Source organism: Photinus pyralis, unplaced genomic scaffold (assembly GCF_008802855.1).
Source record: "Photinus pyralis isolate 1611_PpyrPB1 unplaced genomic scaffold, Ppyr1.3 Ppyr1.4_LG4, whole genome shotgun sequence".
In the NCBI taxonomy this organism is placed as follows: Eukaryota; Metazoa; Arthropoda; class Insecta; order Coleoptera; family Lampyridae; genus Photinus; species Photinus pyralis.
Genome location: NW_022170511.1, coordinates 5,351,292 through 5,377,338, shown reverse-complemented (window position 1 = coordinate 5,377,338; position 26,047 = coordinate 5,351,292). Strand labels below are relative to the sequence as shown.

The 26,047-nt window shown below is 35.1% G+C and overlaps 1 protein-coding gene across 5 annotated transcripts; it reads left to right on the top strand.

Moving 5' to 3' along the window:
• Window positions 1–31: 31 nt before the first annotated feature.
• LOC116168024 (THO complex subunit 2) lies at window positions 32–25,748 on the top strand. 5 transcript variants are annotated; one of them, XM_031483667.1, is made up of 22 exons: window positions 32–173; window positions 234–399; window positions 452–586; window positions 632–747; window positions 3,211–3,344; window positions 3,393–3,649; window positions 3,818–4,134; window positions 4,181–5,008; window positions 5,060–5,177; window positions 9,496–9,840; window positions 9,888–10,472; window positions 13,433–13,957; window positions 14,008–14,077; window positions 14,125–14,248; window positions 14,299–14,467; window positions 14,520–14,703; window positions 15,080–15,117; window positions 21,418–21,576; window positions 24,193–24,244; window positions 24,298–24,374; window positions 24,422–24,486; window positions 25,513–25,748. In XM_031483667.1, the coding sequence occupies exons 1-22, from the start codon at window positions 112–114 to the stop codon at window positions 25,541–25,543; spliced, it is 4,557 nt and encodes a 1,518-aa protein (XP_031339527.1). In that variant the 5' UTR covers window positions 32–111; the 3' UTR covers window positions 25,544–25,748. The 5 variants fall into 5 exon arrangements, 2 of the variants coding, with proteins under 2 accessions (XP_031339527.1, XP_031339528.1); XR_004144687.1 differs by lacking the exons at window positions 24,193–24,244; window positions 24,298–24,374; window positions 24,422–24,486; window positions 25,513–25,748 and adding an exon at window positions 18,231–19,433 and having other exon boundaries at window positions 21,418–21,555; XR_004144690.1 differs by lacking the exons at window positions 24,193–24,244; window positions 24,298–24,374; window positions 24,422–24,486; window positions 25,513–25,748 and having other exon boundaries at window positions 15,080–15,866; window positions 21,418–21,432.
• Window positions 25,749–26,047: the final 299 nt, after the last annotated feature.

Genomic DNA, 26,047 nt, shown 5'->3' with positions numbered 1-26,047 from the left:
CACACAAACTTTGAAATCGGCAGAACTTAACCTAGGATTGTGACGTTGCGCAGTACGAAAAACAAAGGCGGACTGACGCAGCTGTGGAGAGGTTAGTAGTTTAGAAAGAAAATGGCAGGAACGTTGAACCCCGAAATATGGAAAAATTGGGAGAAAAGCGGTAAAAGTGAATTGTAAGTAGCTAACATTTACCTTAGCTATCAATCTCCCATTCATAACTTCTAATCTTCCAGCATGAAACTTTTTCTTCAATTATGCAAAGATAATACAAAAAGTCCAATGTTTGATAAAAGTGGAAAGATCCAAAACATCACGCATAATCTCAATATGTTGGTAATCAACGGCGTTCACGGGACAATCAAAAAGGAATGGGTCATAAGTGCTTTACAGGAATTGGCAGTACGCAATGTTGACGAGGTACCGTAACAATTTTTAAGCGACTATCTTTCAGGCTTTGCACAGTGATAACGCTGCTATAATATGCGACGTTTTAAACGTCGCCGATGCCGAAACGTCCGTGTTTGAGAATCCAGACGATCCTAAAGAGCGTAACAGTTTGGGTTACATTATTCGAGAGTGCGAGAAGGTATCGTTGAATTTGTACTCCTTGTGACTTACCTTTTTTTTGTAGTTTTTGTCTGATAAATTACTTAAAGAACGGCTGGAAATTGACACTTTGCAAGAAGTCGGAGTTTTAAAGACACGGAATTTTTACACCAAATTTATAAAAATCAAAACGAAACTTTAGTAAGTTCTCTTGGTAGCGATATAGTTCGAACAAAAAGCGCTTGGGATTTTTGAAATTTTTATGTAATGTGTCATTAACCTTAATTTACCTGTGATTATGGGAAGTTGATTGCTTTTACAGGACTAGTTTCCTTGAAAAAAGCTATTGCTTAATTTAGGCACATTCAGCGGAAAATTGTTCTGTGTTCGGTTTATTAATTTACAGCTTAATACTAAAAGCAGGTCATTAAGTTAATTCACATCTCTGTAATAAGTAAGTGCTGAATTTACGATTACTAAAAAAACATGCCTTATAAAATGGGGTGGTTTTTAAGTCTGCAACTTTGCAGTGTTAAAAATTGGAACTATTTTATTCACTGTCTTGAGCATTCTTAGACTGTGAACATTTTTCAGAAAATTGTTGAAAGACTTACATTTTTTTCATTAGCTCAGCAATCCTCATTACTAAATGGCATTCCTATACATTTGAAATGGTAAGCATTATGACACAAAATGGGTAAGTCATCAAATTGATATTACTTATTTGCCCAGATATACAAAGCTTTCGTTTTAAAATGAGCCACTAATTTCATTTTGATAAAAAAGCCAAACATTGCAAAAACATGTCCATTTGGATAGCTAGGGGGAAGTTTATTTGAAGATATGTTTACCTTAGCACTTTAAAATTACAATAATTTCTAGTAGTAATCAGAAAAGGCACTATATTTTGTGGGTCAATTGCGCTACGAAATACGCTTAGCAGTTATACATAATCTATTCTTTTTTCCATATGAGTATTTCTTCTCAAGGATAAAATGTGGTAATTTACACTGAATTTGGCTATTAATTAATTGAGAGCAGTTTTTCTAACTAGGGTTTTTACCTGAACTAATGTCACTAATGGCCGTTTGCACCGAAAAAATTTAAGCGGAACTTAGCTTAAGCGTAGCTTAAAATCCATGGCAACGATTATTGAAACAATGGTTGCTATGGATTTTAAGCTACTCTTAAGCTAAGCTCCGCTTAAATTTGTCGGTGCAAACGGGCATAAGGGTATCATGGTTGTAGTCCAAACTAACTATTGTTAGCTTGGAATGTACTCGGGAATATATTCCTTTAGCAATCTCTCTCACATTTTACCAAATACATTCCAACCCAACAATATCTCTTAAAATAAACAATTACACTTTTAGAGCTAACTAAACAAAGCAAATTTGTGAAAAATAAAATAAAAAATAAATAATAATAATAATAATAGTTGATTTTATTCCCATACCTCGTATTATACATAATATGCATTTATTACATTATAGTACTATAAAAAAGTGTATATCTACAAGAAAAAACAAGAAGAGAAAAGAGCGAGAAGAAAGCGAATTTTTAACATAAAAAAAATGTAAGAGAGAAATGGAATCTCCATGCACTAAGCTTACAGCCCTGAGTTAAGTGTGGCTTTAGTTAATAATAATAATTCTATTCTATAAATCGAACCCATTTTATATGGGGGCATCCTGAGGTAAAGACTTGCAAAAAAAGCGAAACATTAAAAAATGCTGTCAGTTGGTTTTTAATTCTAAATGCATTTTATTCAATCTAAGAGTGCATGGAGTTTGTATAATGTAGTGTTGTTATTGTAATAGTGTGTTATATACATGGCCTATGATCCGCAAAATTATTAAGCGGCAGAGCAAAGCGATGCAAGCTTTATAGGGAAGTCAATGGTGTCCATCTGTCTGTCCGTGAACACGATCAAACGCTTGAACCGATTTGGTTCAAACTTTGCACAGTTGACCTATATGCCACAAGTAATAAGCCTATTGGTCAAATCCAATGACCCCGTAGCACACTGAGGTGCTCTGCCGTTTTTTTAGATGCTCTTTAGGGGTTTTTTAAATGTAATGCTTATAAGTATTATCGAGAGTATTATACTTGTAGTGTTTGTGAACCTACTGTAATCTTATTTTACTTTACGTATCCCATATTTTCTATGTAAAGCATGTTAGACAAATAAATATCATTATTATTTTTTACCGTTTAAGGTAGGGAAAATAAAAACAAAATTTGGCATTTGAAGTTTCTCCGTTATATCTCAGTTATTCTTAAAGGTTTTTCAAAAATTTCAAATTCGTTTTTTAGTCACAAAATGGGACAACTTTGCCCCCATTGAACTTATACTGTATCTTGAGCCACTAATTGGAACCATCTTGTAGTTTTTTCTCAAAGTTAGTGAAAATAAGTGGGAGTCAAAATATACTGAGAGACCCTGTCAATAATTAAATGTTTATAAAGCAATCAGCTTCCCAAGTGCCCAACGTTAAAGTCATGTTCATTACATCACATGACCATGGGATTAAATTGGGCAAATAATAATTTTGAGCACTTAAAACTTGATTATTTGTGAAGCAAAAAATAATTATTTGAGGGGTGCATATAATATTTAAGGAAAGATATTTACCATTCACATTAATTTACATATTTTTTTAGTTATAAGCAACGTAAATTCAATTTGTTCCGAGAGGAAAGCGAGGGATTTTCAAAACTAGTTACCGAACTAAATCAAGATTTCAAAAAAAGTATGGCATGCAAAACATTATTAGATATCGTCCAGTCTTTAATAGGTAAGTGTGTTGTTGCTTTACACCTTTTACTCAAAATTTTTTTTGTAGGTTGCTTCAATTTGGATCCGAATCGTGTGCTAGATGTAATATTTGAAAGTTTTGAAAACAAACCGATGGACACCAGATTATTTATACCGTTAATTAACTCGTACATGAACGATCATAAAGTTATTGCGGAAGTGTCCGGTTCCAAATATTTGTTTCTTAGAAATAGTTCGGATTCTCATGTACCCAAGTCACTGTTTGTATTAACAGCGCATCTTTTACAACATGGATTAATTAAACTTAATGATATTTACCCGTGGGTAAGTGTACTTAACTCTGAGACATCATTAACCTATCCATAAAACAACAGAGCTATTGTGGCGCACAAAAACGGCAATGGTTTTTGAGATTTCTTTTATTGTCTTCATTGTGTAGAAAAAAATCTTATTTTTTTAATCAATTCCTATTACCAATTTGTCATTTTTTAGCTCACACCAGAGGATAAGGTGATGCAGAAAGATTGGGACAGTGATATGAAAAGTGCAAGGGAATACATGCAATCGCTTCAGGTGGTCTCGCTAAATCCTTCCAAAGATGATGCAATCGAAGAAAAAGATAACAGCACCGACCAATATAACAACAACCAAAAGTTGGGTTTATGCGAGGCGTTGTTAGAAATCGGGGATTGGGAGAACGCACAACTGATTATTAATCGATTACCCGAACATTTTGCCATGGATTATCAACCGGCCGCCTTAGCTCTGTGTAGTTTACTTCACTACATTATCGAGCCGGTGTATAGAGCGTAAGTGCTTTTTGTTTGCGAGCGGGTTTAATTTGTTCAAATTTAGGAATTATAAACTGGGAAATAAACTAAAGGGAAGAGTTGTTCCACCACATAAAAATCCATTGGCGCCGAAACCGGTGCATACATTTTTAGACCTGCGAAAAGTAGCCATTCCCATGTTGCTTACGTTAGGACCATCGCTACGTTATGATCCATTGCTACTGTATAAAGTAATAAGACTGGCAAAAGCCGCAATGAGTTCTTATGGTATTGATACGTCGTCCACTCAGCCTCCCGATGGGGACACATTATATTACGACATCCTTACGATACTCGACACCACAATTTTGCCCTCCCTTTCTTATTTAGAGTGTAACTGTTGTGTTGCCGAAACCGTTTGGAATATCATCAAACTGTATCCATATCACGTTCGTTATTGCTTGTACGGACAGTGGAAGAACGAAACCTACGCTTTGTATCCAGATCTGATTCGAAGGCGGGCAGATGCGGAGAAGTCACTAAAAAACACGATGAAACGTGTCAGTAAAGAAAATCTTAAACACACCGGTAGAAGTATTGGAAAGCTAACGCATAGCTCTCCGGGATATTTATTTGATTACATTCTTGTTCAAGTGCAAGTTTACGATAATTTAATTTATCCGGTAGTTGACTCTTTAAAATATCTGACTAGCCTATCGTACGACGTTCTGGGTTATTGCTTGGTTGAAACTTTATCAAATGCCGAGAAAAAGAGAGTTAAGCACGACAGCACCTCGATCTCTCATTGGTTGCAGAGTTTATCCTGTTTTAGTGGTGCAATCTTTAAGAAGTATAATATTGAACTTACCGGTTTATTGCAGTATGTGGCCAATCAATTGAAAGCTCAAAAGAGGTGAGTAGTGGTCAACTAACATTGCCATCATTGTTACGTGGTCATTTGCAGTTTGGATCTTTTGATTTTGAAGGAAATTGTTCAAAAAATGGCAGGTGTTGAATCTGCAGAGGAGTTGACAATGGACCAGCTTAATGCCATGGCTGGTGGTGAACTATTGAAATCAGAGGTAGGTGAATGCAAAAAAAAGACTGGAAATGATTGGCAATATCCTATAAGAGAAAATTTGTTGAAATCAAGGGAATCTGTGCTAGGAGAAAACTCGATCTAATACATTTGTTTGTGTTTCCTTTTTTGATTTTGTAAAAAATGATTTATGGCCGTTTGCACTGACGAATTTACGCCGAGCTTAGCTTAGCATGGATTTTAACCGCGTAAGGTTCGATTTTTTAGAAAATACGGTTTGAAAAAAACTTAACTAACAAAAAAAAATGAATTTTTATTTTAGCGCATGCGCAATCACGAGTTAACTCGGGCGCCAAAGAAAAGGTTGTATTATAACAAAAACTTACATACTACACACATTAAATCTCAGAAACTGTGTGGTAGACCGGAAACATGGACTCACGCATAGGGCTGCGTCACAATCTGGGCAGTAATATCTTGATTCACGCCTTATCATCTTCCCACGTGCATCTCAAATTCTACTACAGATCATACACTGTCCATGTGAATGCCATGTACAGTGGAAAGTAAGCTGACGTCTTTTTTTATCTCGCCATTTCATGACACTAACCTTGCCACGCCGAAATCCCATGATTTCACCCCGCTCGAACTTTATTCAACGCAAGCGCGAGTCGCTTGTACGCGCATACTCGGGCATGCACATAAATAGCATTACTATACAGGGTGGTGACTTGCGTAACGCATCATAGGGATTTCAATGTAAAATTCATAACATGCGATTATTGGCTCCCCAAATTATTTTAGAGCAAAAATGTATTGAGGTTTTTTGTAGAAAAATTTTTTTTACGTCAATCAACCATATTAGTTTTCAATTTTTTTTATAATACAGACGGAAAATTGGGAAAATACAACCCGCATCTTTTTCAATAATCTGTGATGGCATGGAATTTTATAATACAAAAACTACGCCAATATCCGTCATGGCATGGAATGTCTGCTATAAAACAAATCAAATTCTATCAAAAAGTATTATATTTAGAACAGCGAATGCAACATAAAGAAAGACCAAATTACTAAAAACGGTTTCGTAATATAACAATTTACACTAAATGTTCGACTAAGTCACCATTAACTGCAATACAGTAACCAAGTCGATTATAAAATTCATTTCGAACTGCTGCTAATTGATAACTGGATATCTTTTTGTTAGAGGAATCTTGACTAGGCATGGGAATTTTTTTTTTTATATCTCGATAGGTATCGATAGTTATCGATATATCGAATAACAATAGGTAGAGCTAAAAAATCGATATATCGATAACTATCGATATATCGATACCTATCGATATGTCGATAATTATTGATATATCGATATGTCGATAACTTTTGTAATGTAATTCTCCATTTTTGGGGTTCGTTGAGAATTTGCTTTAATATATAAAAAAAAGGAACCACAATTGTTTATTGTTTCTAAAGCGATCCATTTCGGGTTTAACCACCCATCATCAGGCTATGCTAAAAATATATCACATGAAATTTGATGTTGAACACAGAAATTAAAAATTATTACCGTCAATTGAAATTATATAAATGCAGCGACATTGAGTTGAATAAAATTGGATAAAAAATATTAAAATTCGTCGATAACTATTGATATATCGATAACTATTGGTACGATAAAATTATGTTATTGTTGAGATTTCAACGAGCGCTACTATTTTTATTAATAAAATCCATTTTTGGGTTTACTCTCGTGTAAATTTACTATGTTTAGTTGCTCGACGTTTCGGAAACTTAACTTTGCTCCCTTTCTCAAGAGAAGCGCTACGTCACATCATCATCCATGCCAAATAAACGCAGTAATAAAATCTTTAGAAAATAGATCTTTTCGTCTTACTTGCTCAAAAAAGAAGCACTTCAAAAACTTGAACAAAATGTTGCATCAAAATGGCTACTCTTTAGGTAAAATAAAGAAGACAATCAAAGGGTGTAATCATGGCCTATGTATCGGTATCTGATTGATGGTTACAGAGGACCAGTCACAAAAAAACAGAAAAAGCTAAGAACACTTCAAATTTAGATATACAGTTTCAAATGATTGACATTTACGAAATCTAACAAAAAACTCTTGATAAAGGTAGCAACGAAACGTCGAGTAACTATTAATAGTCACTTTACACGAGAATAAACCGGAAAATGGATTTTATTAATGAAACTCGATAAGATAACTATCCCTGTCGATAACTATCGATACGTCGAATATTTCTCTCAAATGAGGCGTGCAATTACCGCTTAATTACAGCGGTAATTGCATTGTAGAAAGCTAAAGAGCCCTGCGATAATTGCATAGTTAATATGGTAACTCCATTAAAGTTGCAAGAACTGCATTCGGTTATTGTCATATTTTGTTAAAAGAGCCCTCTTGTCTTGTCGGGCTCTTTCGCCAAAATATAAAAGTAAACTCATGCAGTTTTTAGACACGCTTTCAAAAAAATTATCGGTAATATTATATCGATACCTACATATTAAAAACTATCACCATAATGAGAACTATCGATATAGCGACAGTTATCGATCTTTCGATAGTTGTCGGTGTATCGATAATTATCGGCATATCGATAAGTAAAATATATCGATAGGTAAGTACCCGATACTTATATCGATAGGGGTGAAAACAGTTATCGCCCATCCCTAGCTATCGACATATCGATAACTATCGATATATCGAGAACTATCGAAATATCGATAACTATCGATATGTTGATAGGTATCGATAATCATCGATATTTCGATAATTATCGGCATATCGATAAGTAAAATATATCGCTAGGTAAGTACCCGATACTTATCAATAGGTGAAAACAGTTATCGCCCATCCCTAATCTTGACATAAGCGCCAACTCGAGTATCGTTAAGCTACGCTTAAGCTAAGCTCCACATAAATTTGTTGGTGCAAACGGCCATTAATAGTGTAGAAATTTAGTAAAAGGTAAGTAAAAGGTGTCTGATTTTAGATAAGAGCCATTTGGCAGTTAGGTAAGAGGTACTTTTTTTACGCAATTTGATTTGACATCTGATGATGTGCCGTTGAAGTTGGAAGATGGAGGTACGAACTGCCAACTTAGCGATGAAAAGTTACCAAAAACAATGACTTTCATTGTAACACTGTTTTTGCCAAAAAAAGTTGTACAATATTCTCATTGTATCACAGAAATTAAAAATAGTTATTTGTTTTATTAGTACAAAAAATGTCAGTTTTCGGGACGAGGAAGATAGTTGCTGGACGACGCGTTAGCTGAGCCCAGCAACCTTCTGAGTCCCGAAAACGAATTTTTTGTATGAATAAAACAAAATTTTTTCTCCAACCCCCTTTACTTTAAATTATATTCGAATTTAGATTTAGTTCACAGTTTCTACTAGTTTGAGAACTTCTGCTTTCTTGTCCCACGTGTCATGCCACTCTAGTTTTTAGGTTAACTTATAACCTATTCGTTCTTACTTCTCACCTCTCGCGACTTTGTAGGGAGCAAATCTAAGGTAGCATGTTCTGCCGTTTCTATAATCTCTGGCGGAGTGCAATCCATGTCGCTATCAGTTTCAGTCATTTCTATTGTATACAAAATTAATATTGTTATATTTTGTATTGAAATAAAAAACTTACCATACAGTCTTTTAATTAAAATTAATTGCAATTAACTTTTTCAAATTTTGAATTCAAAATGACAGATAATAGTGCATTGGGTCTGAAGTAGATGGCGTTACGCGCGACGGCGGGTTGTATACGTATTAAAATTATGTTACACATGGTTTAAATAAAAATAGCGAGCGTAAATCATTTTCAATACATGTAGATACGTATAGGTAACAGCATTTGCATTGAATGTGCAAAAATATTTGATTTGTATGTATAGAAATATCTTACAACCTCCAATGTAAAACGATGTCAATGTGACATATCTCCGTGATTGTAATTTTTTAATTGGCGAACTTTCGAGGTCAATTTCTTTTTGGTACTAGGACCAAAAGTATCCACTTTTTGTACAGTTGCCATGGTGATTGCGATTAATCCGCAAAATGCCAATTTTACGTAGCGAACACTGTCACAAAATAGCATCTTATTCAGGTGGTTGGAGAAAAAGATCTTTGTTTGCATGCTCCTTGGATCCACCTCTGCATATCATAGAGGTGCATGAGTCATTGGCATGCTATATAACGGTACCTCCACAAACAGCTAATGTTTAAAAGTTGAAACTTCTTAAACTAGCAATTTTGTGGGGAACAGCTCTACTTGTGAATAACATTAGTTATTTATTACTTTATTAGTGTATATTTCATGTCGACTTACTTTTGATTATTTACAGGCCGGGTACTTTAGTCAAGTCAGAAATACGAAAAAATCCTCAATCCGTTTAAAAGATGCCATGGCTGATCAAAACTTGGCAGTTACTCTTTGCCTATTAATGGCTCAACAGAAATATTGTGCGGTTTATCGAGAAACGCAGCAAAGTCACTTGAAACTAGTTGGAAATTTGGCTGACCAATGCCAAGACACCCTAGTTCAGTTCGGTACATTCCTAGGATCGACATTATCTGTAGATGAATACACAAATAAATTACCATCAATACAAAGTATGTTATTGGACTATCATATCCCGTATGAAGTTGCATTCTTTCTGGCAAGACCAATGTTAAACCATTCAATAAATGTAAGCATTAATTTGAAAATGTATATCTTGCTAACGCTTTGTTACAGATCAAGTATGACCAATTAAGGAAATCAGATTCGAATTACAAAAAATTATCGACTCAAGCTAAGCATCAAAAGTATTTCGACGCTGTAACGGAAATAATGGAGCCTGTTTTTAAGTCAATCGTCCCACTTCATCCCCCCAAAGTGTGGGAAGACATTTCCCCACAATTCCTCACCACATTTTGGTCACTGACTATGTTTGACTTATTCGTCCCCGACGAGACATATCAGCAGGTTATTTCGAAAATTAAGCAGCAATCCTTGCAAATCGCCGACACTAATACCAGCAAGGGAAAGAAGGATTTGGAACGATACATGACTCTCATGGAAAAGGTTCAGGACGAGAAGAAGAAACAGCACGAGCACGTTGACAAAGTATTGTACAGATTAAATCAAGAAAAGGACACGTGGTTTCTGTCGAGATCGGTGAAGGCGGCGAAAAATGAAACCATAACTCGATTTTTGCAACTCTGTTTGTTCCCGAGGTGTACTTTTACGCCGATTGATGCAGTGTATTGTGCCAAATTTGTCCATACAATACATAGCTTGAAGACACCCAACTTTTCTACTCTTCTGTGTTATGATAGGGTAAGTATGGTACACTGGATATAATTAAATTTAAAAATCAGACTAGAAGATAAAAGAGTATTCCTCATGCGGAAGATGCATGCTTCCATCTTTCACAGCAAACTGATTTGGGGCATTAACGGAATATCCACTAAAGGAGGAAGGGTTCCCCCTCCCCTCTTCTTTCTTACCGGGAATCTACAGTTCTATGGAGCAGCAGGCAGTTTGCATTTGGGTGTTCATCCAATAGCTAATTTGATGTTGTTTTGAGCACACTAAACGTCTTCTGTTAGGAATCATTTTGAGTACCTTAAACAGGTCACTATGCAGAGGGGTTGATAGAGGCTTCACGTTGTAAGTCAACTTGGTTTCGGGCAGCCAACTGCACTCTCGGGATTAAAACACATCTTTCATCCCTTGGTACTATAATGTACACAGTTGGCAGCACTTGCGATCAGAGGCACGTGTAAAGAACCCTTAACACTATCGAATGAGTCCATAATGCTGGCTGTCACTTACCAACAGATGTAGAAATGTGATGAACATGCGCGAGGCACCATCCGGAACTCTGAAGACGAAAAATGTCAAATGACCCTTACTTAAAAAAATGCCTCCTAAGCGTTTAAAAAATACCCATTAGAGCAGTGTTTCTCAAACTTTTTTGTCTGGTGGCACACTAAAATTATTAAACAAAATTCGCGGCACCCCTAATATTTTTTTGCTTTTTTACAGTTAGTAAAGAGATGAAGGATGAGAAGTCTACAAAAAAAATTTCTAAACACAAAAGCATTTAAAACTAGTTGTCAGGTAAGCTCCTGACTTGACTTTTCGACTACTTTTAATAGTCATTGCAATTATCTTGCCCATAGTATAACATTTAGAAAATGCCCTCTAGCGCCTTTATTTTGAACCCGACGCAAAAAGTGTAGAAGCCTTTTTTGTAGACCTCATCAAGACACATCTTTTTTGTAATTGACATTTTTCACTCTGATGCTTACTTTTAGAGAAAAATGAAATTTAGAAAAATAAAATAGTTTAATTTTTCAATTCAAAACTTCTCAAAAACAAAGGAACTCACAACAAAATTGTAATGAACTTTTTTGAAGAGTTTTTGAAGCCATTTTGGGCAGTGTATGCGAGAAAAAATTTTGTAAGCCGTTATGACTTATAAAATGTTGACACCCTCAACAACCTTGAAGATGGTTACGGATCAAAACCAAAATAGGACGTTTTCAATTCCCCATACCACCCCATATGCACCCCAAATATAAGTTATAAGGTTGAGAAGGTCTGATGTAATGCAATACCAACATATGATTAATGAATTATAAACCATAGAGATTATATATATTTATATATAAAATAAAAACTAAAAAACGGAATTGTAATAAAAAACGAATATTCATTTTTTATAATTATTTTAATTCCTTTTTTAATTTATGTAATTTTAAGCTTAGCTTTGAGAACCACTGCATTAGAGACACTTTTATTTGTCTTTCAAGAATATCTTGTTTGCATGCTCCTTGGATCCACCTCTGCATATCATAGAGGTGCATGAGTCATTGGCATGCTATATAACGGTACCTCCACAAATAGTGAATGTTTAAAAACTTAATTTCTTAAACTAGCAATTTTGTGGGGAACAGCTTTCTTTGCGAATGGTAATAGAGTAAAGCACTATGTGTAATTCCTAAACTTCAGATTCTTACAGTGAATTTAATAAATTATTGTTCATTGATTTATGTAATCCAATTATGTTAAATATCTTTTCTGTGGTTTATGAAGTTTACTCACTCCTTGTAACACCAAACACACTAAAAAAAGATATCTCTCATATAACGCAATAGTAAAACCAGACTGAGACCAAGTCAGATTTGGAGAAAGCTAAAAGCTGAAGTGTCGTCATTGTCCAAAACCTTGTTGGTTTTAATTAACTATTTCCTCATGTCAAAATTACCAAACAACATTTTTCAATTAATGTACATCCTATGCACTTGTAGAAAATTGGGGAGCTTAGAGTGCCCCACATCACTTGTTCCTGTAATTTTTTTAAGGTTGGCAGTGGCTCGACAATTTAACTATCAAATATTCAGCTTCCATTACTTTTCTATTATTTTGTTTCTTTTTACATCTTTTTGGTTCCGCTGATATTAATATGGTTTTGGTTTTATCAGTTGAAATCATCATGGAGGTCTGTACTGTTTGATTAATCTTTTCCTTGGTGGTCATCCTCATTTTTCGCTATTATTATGGCATCGTCGGTGTAACATATTATTTGAATTTCCTTTTCTCCCATTCTATATCCTTTTCTTTTTTTTTACTTTCTTTATGATTTCGTCCATAATTAGATAAACTATTAACGGGCTCAACGAATCTCTTTGTCACTCTAAGTAAATACCTCTTCTAAACTGTTTGATTGGCGTTGAAAATTGTTTCTATTTGTTGATGTGTATGCAAAAGCATCTTTGGGCCAATATTTAGCACTTTTTCCACCAAATATAACTTATAAACCATATAAAAATACAGGTCAAGTTTGGCTTAGCTTTATATCAAAGGTAATATGCTGAAATCTAGGGCCAGATTCAGGATTTGTAGGCTCCTAGGCCGGGTAATTGTCGGTTTTACTGGGGCGTGGCGCTCATGTTGGTTTAGGGTGGTTCAATGGTGGGTAGGGGTGCGAAATGTTGATAATTTGGGTATTAGTCAACGTATTTCATGAATGAAGTCATAATTTGTACATTGACATGAGTTAAGTACATGCTTCGACCACTGCTCATGGTCTACACTACTCCTTCCTTCATTACTTAATTCCTAATTGATATAAAAGTTGCGTACATGGTATTCTACTTCTATAATTAATTATCTGTACAGGGTGGTCATTGGTGCCTATCGCCATTACGGGGTAACAGTAACTGTAACAGTACTAAATTGATTGCCCCTAAATCGTCAACTGTTATTTAAGTTTCGGTTTTCTGTTACAGTTGTTTTGTGACGTGACCTATTCTATTACATCATGTACAGAAAACGAAGCAATCCGTTACGGTCGCTTTCTTTGCGCGATGCTCGAGACCGTTATGCGTTGGCAGAAATCGAAGGAAAATTTCGACAGGGAATGCGCCAATTATCCAGGATTTGTTACGAAATTTCGCGTTAGTAACCAATGTAACGACAGCATGGATCACGTCGGCTACGAGAACTATCGACACGTCTGTCATAAGTGGCACTTTAAATTAGCCAAGGCCATGATGATATGCTTGGACTCGAAAGATTTTGTACAAATTCGCAATGCGCTGATTATACTTATCAAGATCATTCCCCACTTTCCTGTTCTTTTGAAATTAAGCCAGATTATAGAGAAGAGGGTTGAGAAAGTGAAGGATGAGGAGAAGAACCAACGGCAGGATTTGTACACGTTAGCTATTAGTTATCACGGGCAGTTAAAGCAGAGAATTGCTTCAGGACATATGTTGAAGGAAAGCGAGTTTCATGTGACAGAAAAAGAAAAGGTAGGCTGATTTTGTAGTTTGACACTGTGGCTTCATTGAATTTTTTTCAGGCGGCAAAATCCCATGATGCCGCTAAGCATGATGTAAATACTTCATCTAAACATAATGGGGATGCTCGAGGTAAGCTGATTGGTCATATTCACAAAAATGCTAAGTGAATGCTTTAGATCAAGCCGATACGTCGAAAGAATCTGCAAAAGATGTGAAGGAAAAGCCGGAAATCAAAAGGAGCAGGCAGTCATCTGAAGATACTAAGCCGTTGCCAAAAGTACCAACGTCAGATATAAATAAGTAAGATCCATCACTTGTCCGCTTCTTAAATTATTTCTTTGCCTCAACAGCTCCAAAGATAAATTAGCCGAGAAAGAAAAACAACCCAAAGAAAGTCGAATAGACAAGGATCTTAGAAAAGAGGAAAAGCGAGACGACCTAGAGCGTGATAAAGACCGTGACCGACGACGAGAGCGGAAAGAGGAAAAATTAATAGGTAAAGAAGATAGGGTATACAGGGTAAGTTTCATACGGTGCCTGCTAATCCGAAAATAACCCGTGGGAATTGTAGGACGAACGATATATTGAAATGTTAAGTCCCAAAGACGATGTAAGATATTCGAGCGAACGCGATCGATATTATGAAGATCGAGGTGCCCACTATCTTAGAGAAGTTCGTGACGAACGCGAAATTAGTTTCGGAAATAATGGTTCAAATTTGAGACGCAGTCAGGAACCACCCGAACCCGATAGAGGTAACTATTACATTTTTATCTCTCCAGTCCGATCGCGTTAGTTCAAACAAATTAAATAATTACTTTGAATATCTTTGTAACTAGATTAATGGCGAAAAAAAGTAAAAAAAATTGATTTGGCTCAAAGGACCAATATCTTGAAGCGCAAATTTTATCGTATAGGTGGGGAAAAATGTTTCGGCTTTTAAGTCTACGGTAGGGTAGGTTTATTTTGAACAAATTTTGCCAAAAATGTGGTGTTTTGCGTTTATATCTTCAGTTAAAAGCTTTAATTAGAATACCATGACGGAGAAAATAATTTTTTTTTAATTTAAAAAATATGCTAAAAACTACAATAGCTCAGTTTGGCGGTTTTTCATAAAATCATTTGTTACAGAACTAAAAAGAAGAAAAATGGAGGGTTCTACTTCGAAGGTTAGTATTGGGGTCAGATAACATCGGAGTGAGATAGTTTCAGGGCCTTCCCCACACTTCGCCTGGTACATTTCAACGTTCAGATGTTCAGTTTGGGAGATTGGGCTGAGAAGTCAACCTATTTTATTTGAAATACGTGTTTTAGTGTGCGGTAAAATTTAAGTGTTTTAAAAAAGTGAACTTTCCTTCGTTCGTCTACCCGAGGACATCAGTTTAAGTTTCTATTTTGCGCGTTCATCGAGAGCTTTCGTTTTGTTTTAATTTGGAATGAAGATTAATTTGACAAGATTGTCGCCGCAATTCTGGTTACTGAAAGAATCAATTTTAAGTTAATGGCATATTTTCCATTGTTCCCAATTATAGAAATGATGTTAAGTTATTTTTGTCACTGATATCAGCATCAACCACTGTCCAAATCAAAATACCAATATCGAGATGAAATGTATTTAATTAATCGAACAAAACTACAGCAAGTAAATTAAAGATCTTGGATAGAACAATAAATGAAGCTGCACTGCCAAAAAGAATTTGAAGATATCTGCTTGAAATGAAGATCCGTTCATCACTTGAAGAAGAAATCGCTGCGGCCCAGGATGAAGAACCTTCCTAAGTGTTTATAACAAAATCTTTCCATCTGGTTGCTTTCGAATGTTTTAATCCTTGGTGATTTTGAAGACACTCATGTTGATCAGCCCAATCTTCCATGCATCTGCCGTTCTCTACAATTATGGGGGTGGGTCTGCTGTTCGGTAAGTATGTAAAACGTTTGGCGCTTGTTCCATGGAGAGAAGTTTATTTTATGTGTTAATGCTTTGTACATTGGTAGTCAACTCCAAAATTGCTAATTTTTGTGGTTCATGTATATTAGAATCACTTGGGATGTCGGTAACTAAATGATATTTCTATAATTAGACCAAAACTCTCAATACACAGTCTCTGGAGTTGTTGAAATAACTAGCTGTTGGAGAATTTTTGACCAGCCTTTGCTCACTTTATTTGAATGGGCTACGTTTTACTATCTGTTAATATCAAATGAGGATTTAGCTGGCAGTAATCATTTAGAAAGTGTAATAAAGCAAAATTTTTATCTCTATTCTATTCTATTCTATTTTCTACTTTGTATTGTGACCAAAATGAGTTCAAAGGCGGTTACGGTTTAAAAAAACTGACTCATTAGGAGAGCCTCATATGCTAAGAGGCACGAAATTTGAAAACCGCCTCGCATGATCTCTCTAGCTTAAACCATTGTTGAGTTGAGGGACCGAAAAATGTTTATTACAACAGCTTTGATTCTGGGGTAAACTGAAGTGTCGGTAATCCGGTATCCAAATTTTTTTTATAAAGCATTTTTTATATCCCACGTGTGAGAAATAAATTCTATCATATTTTCCTACAGTAAAAGAGTACTTTTTTTTTCGCCGTCTTCTCTAAAGACAATTACAGATTAGACAACAAAAATGTATTAAGTTAAAAACCTGTGTTTTGTACTAAATTTACTTCTAGTGTGCATTTTGGGCTACTGTCACGGCCACTGTAAAACGTAAAATCCCGTTTTTTTCAGTTCCCGTTCCCGTGGGAATTTCAGGAAGTGTTTTAGTCTTTTAGTACATCAGAAACCTCTATGGGCATACATACAACCATTGCAAAGTTTCATTTCAATTGGATGAATGGAAAGGAAGACATATGAAACATACAGATAGACACACATTCATCTTTTATAAACTACAAAGTACATAAATAGAAATAGCAGGCCCGCCGCCCTTCATCAACGATCCTCATTAGTCTGGTGAAATGTAGAAATGCTAATATGAAAATTTTTACCAGACTGGGCGGCCCATTTTCTACAAATCATATTCTAATCACATTTGGCATCATTGTTGACCGTAAGAGCTTAATGTTCAACTACGGGGTGTGCTGGACTGTCGAGCACCTACTGTAACTGTATGAGGTCAGGTAAAAAAGGTTATTGGATCTAACCTCATTTTTTTAAAATGGACACCCTGTATATCTTAATCTAAAAAGATAAGCATATTAAAATCTCTCTTTAAAAATATAACACTGAAAAAATTTAATATTGATTCAAAAAAGATTTTTTGTAATTTTTTGAATATTATCCCTGGTGTATTATATTTTTCGAGAGAAGTCGGTCACCTTAGTATAACCACTTACGATAGCAAACCCATTGTGGCAGAAAATTGTTTTTGAAATTGTCCAAAAACGATTTTGGATCCGTCCTGCATTAGAGATAAAATTCTAGTATTTTCTGGCCTACCGTTCCAACCCCCACACTTAAAGGACCAGGTTTTTCTATTATTAGGGTGTACTCCCTTAAGAATTATTTCTTTGAAGGAATGATTTTGTATTTTTTTAACCTTGAAACTGCCTCAGGAAGGGTGAGAGCACACGAACAGTCACTACATTTGTGTGAGGTCTTGGAAGGTTTTGATTAAGATGGAACGTGGCTGTATCAAAACGCTCGTTGAGAGTCTAGGATTGCTTTCAAGGCTGCTCTATTTACAAATTATATTCTAATCCTAATATCTTTTTGTTCTAATTGACACAGAAAAAATTGCGTATCATTTGACGTGATTATATGTTTAGTTTAATCATCAATTTACGGCTTTTTCCTCGTTTGATATCAACACTTCCATCACCCTCCAAACGTGCCAACAAAATATTTCATGTAACAAAAAACACTGCAATATTATTGTCTACTTGGTTATAATTTCATGTACATGCAATATTCTCAGTTTCAAAAGTATGAGGGACTCCTATCGGAAAATACTTTACATTAAATCAAAAGTTACAGCAACTGATGACAATTACTGCCTGCGGTAAATTGATACTTTCTGTTATTTTTTTTTTACAAGTTGTCTGGTGGGGACATTTGCTACTTTTATTTTAGGTATTTTATTCTCAAAGTATTTGCTTTAAAAAACTTACGTACTCAATTAGGTGCAAATATAGTTTGTTAGTATATCCCTAAAATCAATGTCCTCATCTGCCTCGATCTCTCCTTTCTAATAATGAAAGAGATCTATCCGAAATTTACTATGGAAATATACTTGCTTAAAACATGCTGGCAAGTGAGTTCAAAATATTTCTGGTTCCAGAAGAAGGAGTGGACAGCCAAGCAAATTCTTCAGAATTCACATTATTCCTGTATGAGCAGAAAAAACTACATCATAGACCAAATAATAGTGTTTATGTGAACGAATAAAGATAGAGAGGGACTTTTACTTGGCATAATAAAACCTGCAAAATGAGTGAGAAAATCAAAAAAATTTTCTGCTTGAATAGTCCCAGTTGATGCAGCACAACGAATTACTAAAATTCTTAGAAAGTAAAAGCAGAACCGGTCCGACGGGTTGACCGGCCGGAAGCTTTTACTCGCGAAAATGAATGTGAACTCTTCCAATAGGGTCATTTGCATTATTTCGCATATTCTGTTTTCAAAATGTGAACCTTCTTATGTAATGCAATAAAAGGAGCAAGCGAGACACAGGAAGTTTAACCTAACGATATCCATTCAAATGGTTGAATGTGCAAAATAGGCACGGAACAATCCTGGACGTGTGGAATATAAATGTCTATAAAAGAAAGAGTTGAGAACAAACACAATGTAACAAGAATACAATTTGACAGACTGGACATCGATGCAGTGGAAAAGAAAGTAACTATAAAATAATGCAGTACCAGAAATAACTTCTCAGACGCCAGCAATGGAAATAAATAGAAAACATAATAATAAAAAAATCAAAACCATTGCTGTGATAGCATCAGACATCGATAAGAACAATCACATGCTACAAAAGAAAATAACATTTATCAAGAAAAAAACTTTAATAATTATTTAGCAAATAATGGAAAGAGCTCACATATATGAGGTATTGGGGATCGAAAGCAGATTCGGAAACAATGGAATCTAAGAATATGATCCCCATATATTCTATACCGAAAACTGAAACAAGACGGAAGTTGCTGCACCATTTCCAAGTAGAGATCCATGGTAAATCAAATTTTCTCAAAATGGAGGGTATGAGTTATGGTAGATACAGTAAATTAGAAATGAGGAGAATTTCAAATGTAAACGAATGGATCAGGGATGATTGGGCTGTAAAGACCGCAAGTGACAAGTTGCTAGATGGAAGACCGTCTGTGTGCCACCGGAGAAATTGTTGGAATGACTAATTTTGTGAGAAGAAAAATCGAAAGATGAAATTGAAGAAAATGGAAAGAAGCAAAAGTGATACGTAATTCATAAAAGGAACAAAATACACAGGAAGCATGTGATAAGTCTGAGAACAATGGAAATGGTTAGTATCAGAACAAGTGTAGTAAATGTTGAACGATTGTCAGTAAGTGGCTTGGGTTATTAAACAATGAGGAAGCAAAACAAAAGCTGGGGATGGTACCAAAAATATATTTAATGGATTCAAAATATTGAAATGAACTACATTTATTGACATGTTTAGTAAAAATGGAAAAACCACATATCTTGACCTATAACAAAAACTTTCCAATGTTCGTAAATATCAAAGCCTTAAACTCTCTATAAGTTATCTCCTCAGGATCCAACTAATCGAAATCGTAGCACGGAACGTTTCAATGTTAGGGGCTTATGTAGGTAATTGATTCGTGATAGGAAATGCGTGATGTCAACCTCCAAAGCTAATGAAGTGAGCTCCATAAAGTTTAAGGACCTTGAGAATCTCTGAATCAAGCATCTATTACTTAAAGGAACGTCCCAGAAAAGTTACCATATTTCATTATGGTTTTCAGAAATTTCTTTGCCAATTTTAAGAAATTCCCTTGCCGCCCGTAATGTGTAACAGTGACTCCCGTTGTTCGGCAATTCACCATTTGTAATTGACAGCATTTTACCAACATAATAATGTAATGAGTTTACAAATTTACTTATCCGCAACTGATGTATGTTAATATTTTTACAATGATGGCAAGTAGTGTAAATGTTCAAAACTGTGTGAAACAATGGATGAATGCTTATTGGGAAGAGGACGGAGCTGTAGACTTGGAGATTGGACACCATACAAGCTATCAACACAAACTTTCAACTGTCAGTGAGAAATAAACTCATCCAGAAAGGGGTTATGAATGGTGACAAGGGAATCAACTTGTTAGAAGGTGAAGTTCCCGAAAAAGTGATGATTTTGATGTTGGTCAGTCGTTCACATTCTTCTGTTTTTCCAACAACTATTGAATATTGATCAGCAACTAGCATTAATTTCTTCTGAATGCAGACGTACCATTGTTCAAGAAATTCTCCATTTCATATGTCAACAATCATCAGGTGAAAATTCAATTACTGGAATGCTTGTCCTACTAGTGTTGGTCTGCTTTGTCTGAAATGCTACATCCGATTCAAAGCAGAGAATGTCATTAGTCTTTTACAAATGGTGCCTGATCGTTGGATTCCATTCATCTATTTTGGATATGAGCTGTTTTGAGATCTGGTGTTTGGGAAGAATGATCTTGTGAGGGAACATCGTGGAGTATGGGAAGCAGATGTGCAAGATTTGAAGAGCGTAAAAGAGAATTTCGTTAAATTTACAATTACGAAATCATTAGCTGACCAAGTTGCAAATCTAATCATACCTTGGCAATACAATTATGAAGAAAAACAAGACTGCGGAAATGTGGAAGTTCAGCGAGTGTGATGCAAGATACAGAAGCAAAAAAAATCGAGCAAGATTGAATAATGAAGATCAGCAAAATTGAAGATCCATTCGGGACAAACCTGCCTTTATTTAAAACATAATAACATCATACAGTGCAGAAGTAAATAAACTCATTGTCATGTGTGCTATGTAACCGTAAAATGCTTTTGATTACATTCTTTTAATCAGTGTGCACAATTTAACAACATGTAACTATTCTTCATCTGTTTTCTTTCGTAGTTGTCCATCTTTCAATCACAGAATATTATGGGGTTATAGTCGCAGTAGTTATTTTTTTTGCATATCGCAGGGAGACTGTGAAATTAAGACAAATGTTTGATTAAGTTTTTCTTTATTAGTGTTGGGGGTACGCCCTCGTGAGAGGTATGGTTTGCTTCAGAATTTTGTAACATATTTTATGTTGGCTGTTTTTAATATTCGTAAATTTTGTTGAATATAATGATCTGTGAGGAATAGGTACAGTGTCGATATGTCTGAAAGTAGGCCAATATATGTAAGTGTAAAGCGAGTCACATGTTGGCGGCTAAGAAGCGCAACTGGAGACTGCGTCTGTGCAATTCTTCTCTGCGCTGCCTAATGCTGAACCCCTGGTTGTCTGCAGAGTTCCAAACACGAAGAGCGTAAGATGCAACAGCAAATGGAGTATTTCATTGAAAAATCGGAAAAGAAAGAACGAACCTCCAAGGCCAAAGATAAACGAGAAAAGATTAGCGACGAAGAGAAGGAACTTCGAAAGGAACGAAAAATTGGCCGCAAAAGGGTTTGTACTGTTCTCATTTATAATGCATAAGTTTCATGATGATAATACAATATTTAACCTAATGACATGATTAAAAATTAGTAAAAAAAATTTTAAAATCCGTCAATAAATGAGTGAAAAACATATTATTTAAGTTTAAGTATACAGTGCGCAACACAGTAGTGGTCTGTACTGCCTGTGACGTCATTTCACCTAATCGAGTGCATTCGTTACGGAACGGTACAGCGAACGAATAGGTCAAGTGACGTCACAGGCTGAAACGGAACGAAATTTCGCCAAGCGCAACTTGAAAATGATTCTTTCGCATTTTTGTTTCATTTTACTTAAATTTGCGTAATCAATGTACAACAAAAAACGTGAAACTTCTCCATTGGTGATTTATTCTCTATACTAAGAATACTGCTCGATCATTTATCAATTGTATGCATAGCATAGCATTGTAACTAATTCAGGTGTTGATTTTTTTTTTGCTGAAAGTAAGTGATGCTTCGTGTAAAGTGAAGCAACCGTAAGGAATATTGTGAGTGAAGTTCCGGGTTACATTAGACATGCCCCTGCAAATATATTTTGGATTCTTCCTGGATCATTTTGCGTCAAAAGAATATTTATCAAAGACTGTAGAAGAAAAGATAGGAAATGGCCATTTTTGTGGTTTTTTTCGTCTACAAGATGTAGAAAGTGCCACATCATTTCACAATACAGTGCGATCTATCTACTTATTTAAGGGAAAACGCTCTTGAAATTGAAACATTTATTGTGTATCATCAGTAGTGCATTTCTAAAAGCGACTACTGTAATTATTCAACAAACAAGGATATAACGAAAGGGAATCTTGGTAAGTGAAAACAACTCCTGTTGGATTATATCAACTATGTGTCTTATCTGCTGCCTTAATTGTGGAAATGGATCCATGATCTCCATGATGTTCACCTTTGGATTCGTTTTCCATTGTAACCGCTCGCCTTACATGAGCCCTATTTGTTTTTCTAAACAGATAATCTGTATGGAATAAATTCATTACAGCATTCATAGCCCGTTTGTTTTTGTCCCATTCAGTATGAAACATGCATTGAAATAAAAAAAGGAAGGAGGGTTGTGTACATATAACATACACAGACTTTGGGAACTAACTCAAGAGTGTATTGATCCTTCGCGGCCACATCATAGATGAAGCACTGTCTTGTTGAAAAAGGGTGTTTTGTTCAGCGCTCCACCAAAGTTTTTCCAAATAAAATTTTTCCAATAGTTCTATTACCTAAAATATCCGCCCGCACGTTGGGATGTTTAGAAAAAATGCACCTGTGCTTTAAAATACCTTGATCAATCGTTTGAGTCATAATATTAATTCTACACACTGATAATAATAATCATCTTCGTAAAGGAATTATGATCCAAGGTGATGGTACACCCTGTATATTTGTGAAATTATTTTCCTGAATTCTTGACCATACTGCTTTTAATGAAGGCGAACCTCGCGCCCTATCAGATAGTACCGATTTAACATTATTCGTTTTTATGGCAAAAACTTATCGTTTTTTAGATACCTCCCCTACTCCATTCAGTCTTCATTCTTGCCAATACATCACAAGAAGAAGTTATTTCCCTAGTATGGGCATATTAAGGCCATAAACAGCAATAATTATTGTTAGAAAGTGATTTCGTCTGATATAATGCATTCCTTTGGTTCGATCAAACTTCTTCAGAATCTCCAGAAATTATACGTGGGAAACTCATATATTTTGGAAAAATGGCCGCCATCTTAAATTTTTTTAAACTGTTTTTTTTTTTCAAGAAATCAAACATCCGCCATATTGGGAAATGGAAATCACAAACACGTTATGTTTGCAGACAATGCCAGGCTTGTGTTAAAAAATAGGTTAGAACGTCTTTTCCAACTCTGCGATTCAATTTTTCGGTGAACCACTAATTTTTTTAAGTCGCCTATCGAAATCCTGCATACATGTGAGTATAAACATGGTGTTCTTAAAACAATCGGTTCCTAAGAAATGTTTGCAAAAATGGCTGACACCTTTGAGGAGTTACCTCAGATGGAGTCTACTTTCTAAAAAATATTGTAAAATGTGTAGTATGTAGACGGAACTTACGAGACCTTTTATTTCGCTATAGCTCAAATGGTACATTTTTTCCTGCTGGCTCTTGCAACTATTTCTTTTAATGAGACTCTCAGTTAGCTGCAGTGTGGATACTTCCAAAAGGTCACTTGTTATCGTTCGCAGCCAAAAAAATTGTTACACAACATTCAGAATTAAACAGCCTTTCATTTAATCTTGCCCTCATTTAGATCTTGTAAATCTTATATTGAAAGGTGATACAAATCTCGTTACACTTTTATTATGCAGTTGGCAACAAATTTGCAAAAATGTAGCTGATTAACAAAGCTAGAAAAATTCGAAAAAACTTTAGATTAACAACCTGAATACAATCCCCTGCCATTTTAAGTACTAACCCGCGCTCTTTTTTATCGCCTAAGTACATTGGCTATTATGGTCAAGGTCCTTATTTTCTTGTTTCGTCTAAACTTGCAGTATTGTTAGTACAGGAGAAGAATAAATTATGCCGTCAATAGTAATCCTATAAACGGCTGAAACTTTTTAGGATCGTTCCGAAGAAGCTGTATGGGAACGAAAACGCCGAGACGAGGAAAAAGGTATGTAATATTTTTTTCCCTTTAGTTCCGCTTTGTAATACCATTTCATACAGTTGCCAAAATGATGTCGCATCAAAATGGCGAAATGTTGGAAGCAACACACACCCGCGAAAAACACCACCATCCCAGAGTACGTAGCACTTTTAAATTTACCTCTACAAATATCACTTTTTATAGGAGAAATCACCGTATATGCGAGAAAGAGAGAGATCTCACGATAGAATAGAATTAAGAGATAAACAATATCCTTTTAATAGAAACAAGTATTATAGTATGTAAGATATTTTCATGGCTGATCTCAATGTTCCTCTTGATACTTATCCATTTGTAGTTGTGATGTTGGTGCCTTTTAATGTACATATATGTAGTAATAAAAATCTGCATCTTAATTAGTCAAATAATGACGCTTACATTTTTACTGTTTTACCTATGCTCATATTGTCTGCTTTACTTTTACTGCTAAGCTTTCACCTACTAGTACGCTTGCGCATCCTTGTTTATTTTTTTAATTGCAAGACTACACCTCTAACATTTGTGTCCCTATAATTTGGTTAGTTTATCCTGATCAGGTCCCAATGTTTCCTTTATCAGAAGTAGACCTAAACACACATTCCATCCAGTATCAATAGGCATTAATCGTTATTCTAACCAGTGGCGTGCATGAAGTTAGTCTAAATTGAGTCTTCTGGTGATAAACCTTTAAATTATTTTAGTTTCAAACGATTATCGTTAGGGGGCGAAAGGTGCACTCTAATCTGACAAACGGGTTCAAAGTACAACAATAGAGGATAATTGGCTGTACTTTATGCACATAGTGTAATAACATTACAGTTGCACAGGTTGTTTTCAAACAGCATGGCATATTTAATGACATGTAGAGTTTGTAATCAAATTGGATTAAAAACGATATCAGTGCCTTGATTAATGATAGTAGCATTATCGTTCATTGTCGATTTGCCTCCTACATTTGACTTGTTGCTAATAATTTCATTTATTACTAACTTTCTATATTTCATTTTACATTAGAAACACCAATGGCTCTAAACGAGCAAGCATAAGCATGTTGGCAGATGTCAAACATTCTTTTCCCAACTGCAATCTATGCATGATATTGATTTATGGTACTTTGTACTGACATATGAGAAAAGGCTAATGATAAATGTAGCACTCTTACAATTGCATGAACTTCTTATTTCTTGTGCATGCCGATTATCTCATAAAATGTTATTGTTGTGTTTTGTGATGTTAAATTCCTTAATTATGCTTACTAGACGTTCCACAGAAAACAAGAGAAGATGATCGTAATCATGACTTTTTTGTCTAGAAGAGAACCGTTTCTTACCTACTATTTTTTTAGTATTTTAGAATCGATTTCTTTATACATGTTTTCCATACCTATAATAGAGGACGCATCTACAGATTAACTAAAGATGCCTAAGTATAAAACGTGAAAGATAAGTTTTGTATTATTTTAAGTGTTAATAAAATAGTATTTAAATTCTTACATTCTTAAATCCCTACCCAACAGGTACTATTAAGAACGGCCTATACAGATACTTTTCCTAAAATCTTGACAGTGTTCGTGGAAAAAACCCATTCCTTTAATGTTAACACTGAATAGCAAATGCAGCAACATCCGTGACTTACTGCTATGAAGAGATGTTGGATGTTATGCTCTTTTTGATTTGATCTAGTTGAACTAACCACATTTTCAACAGAGCTTTCCTATGTTTGCTTGTTTACTCTTAGTTATTCTCTGCTTCCTTTTTAGTATTATGCATTTCAGAATCTCTTGTAAAATAA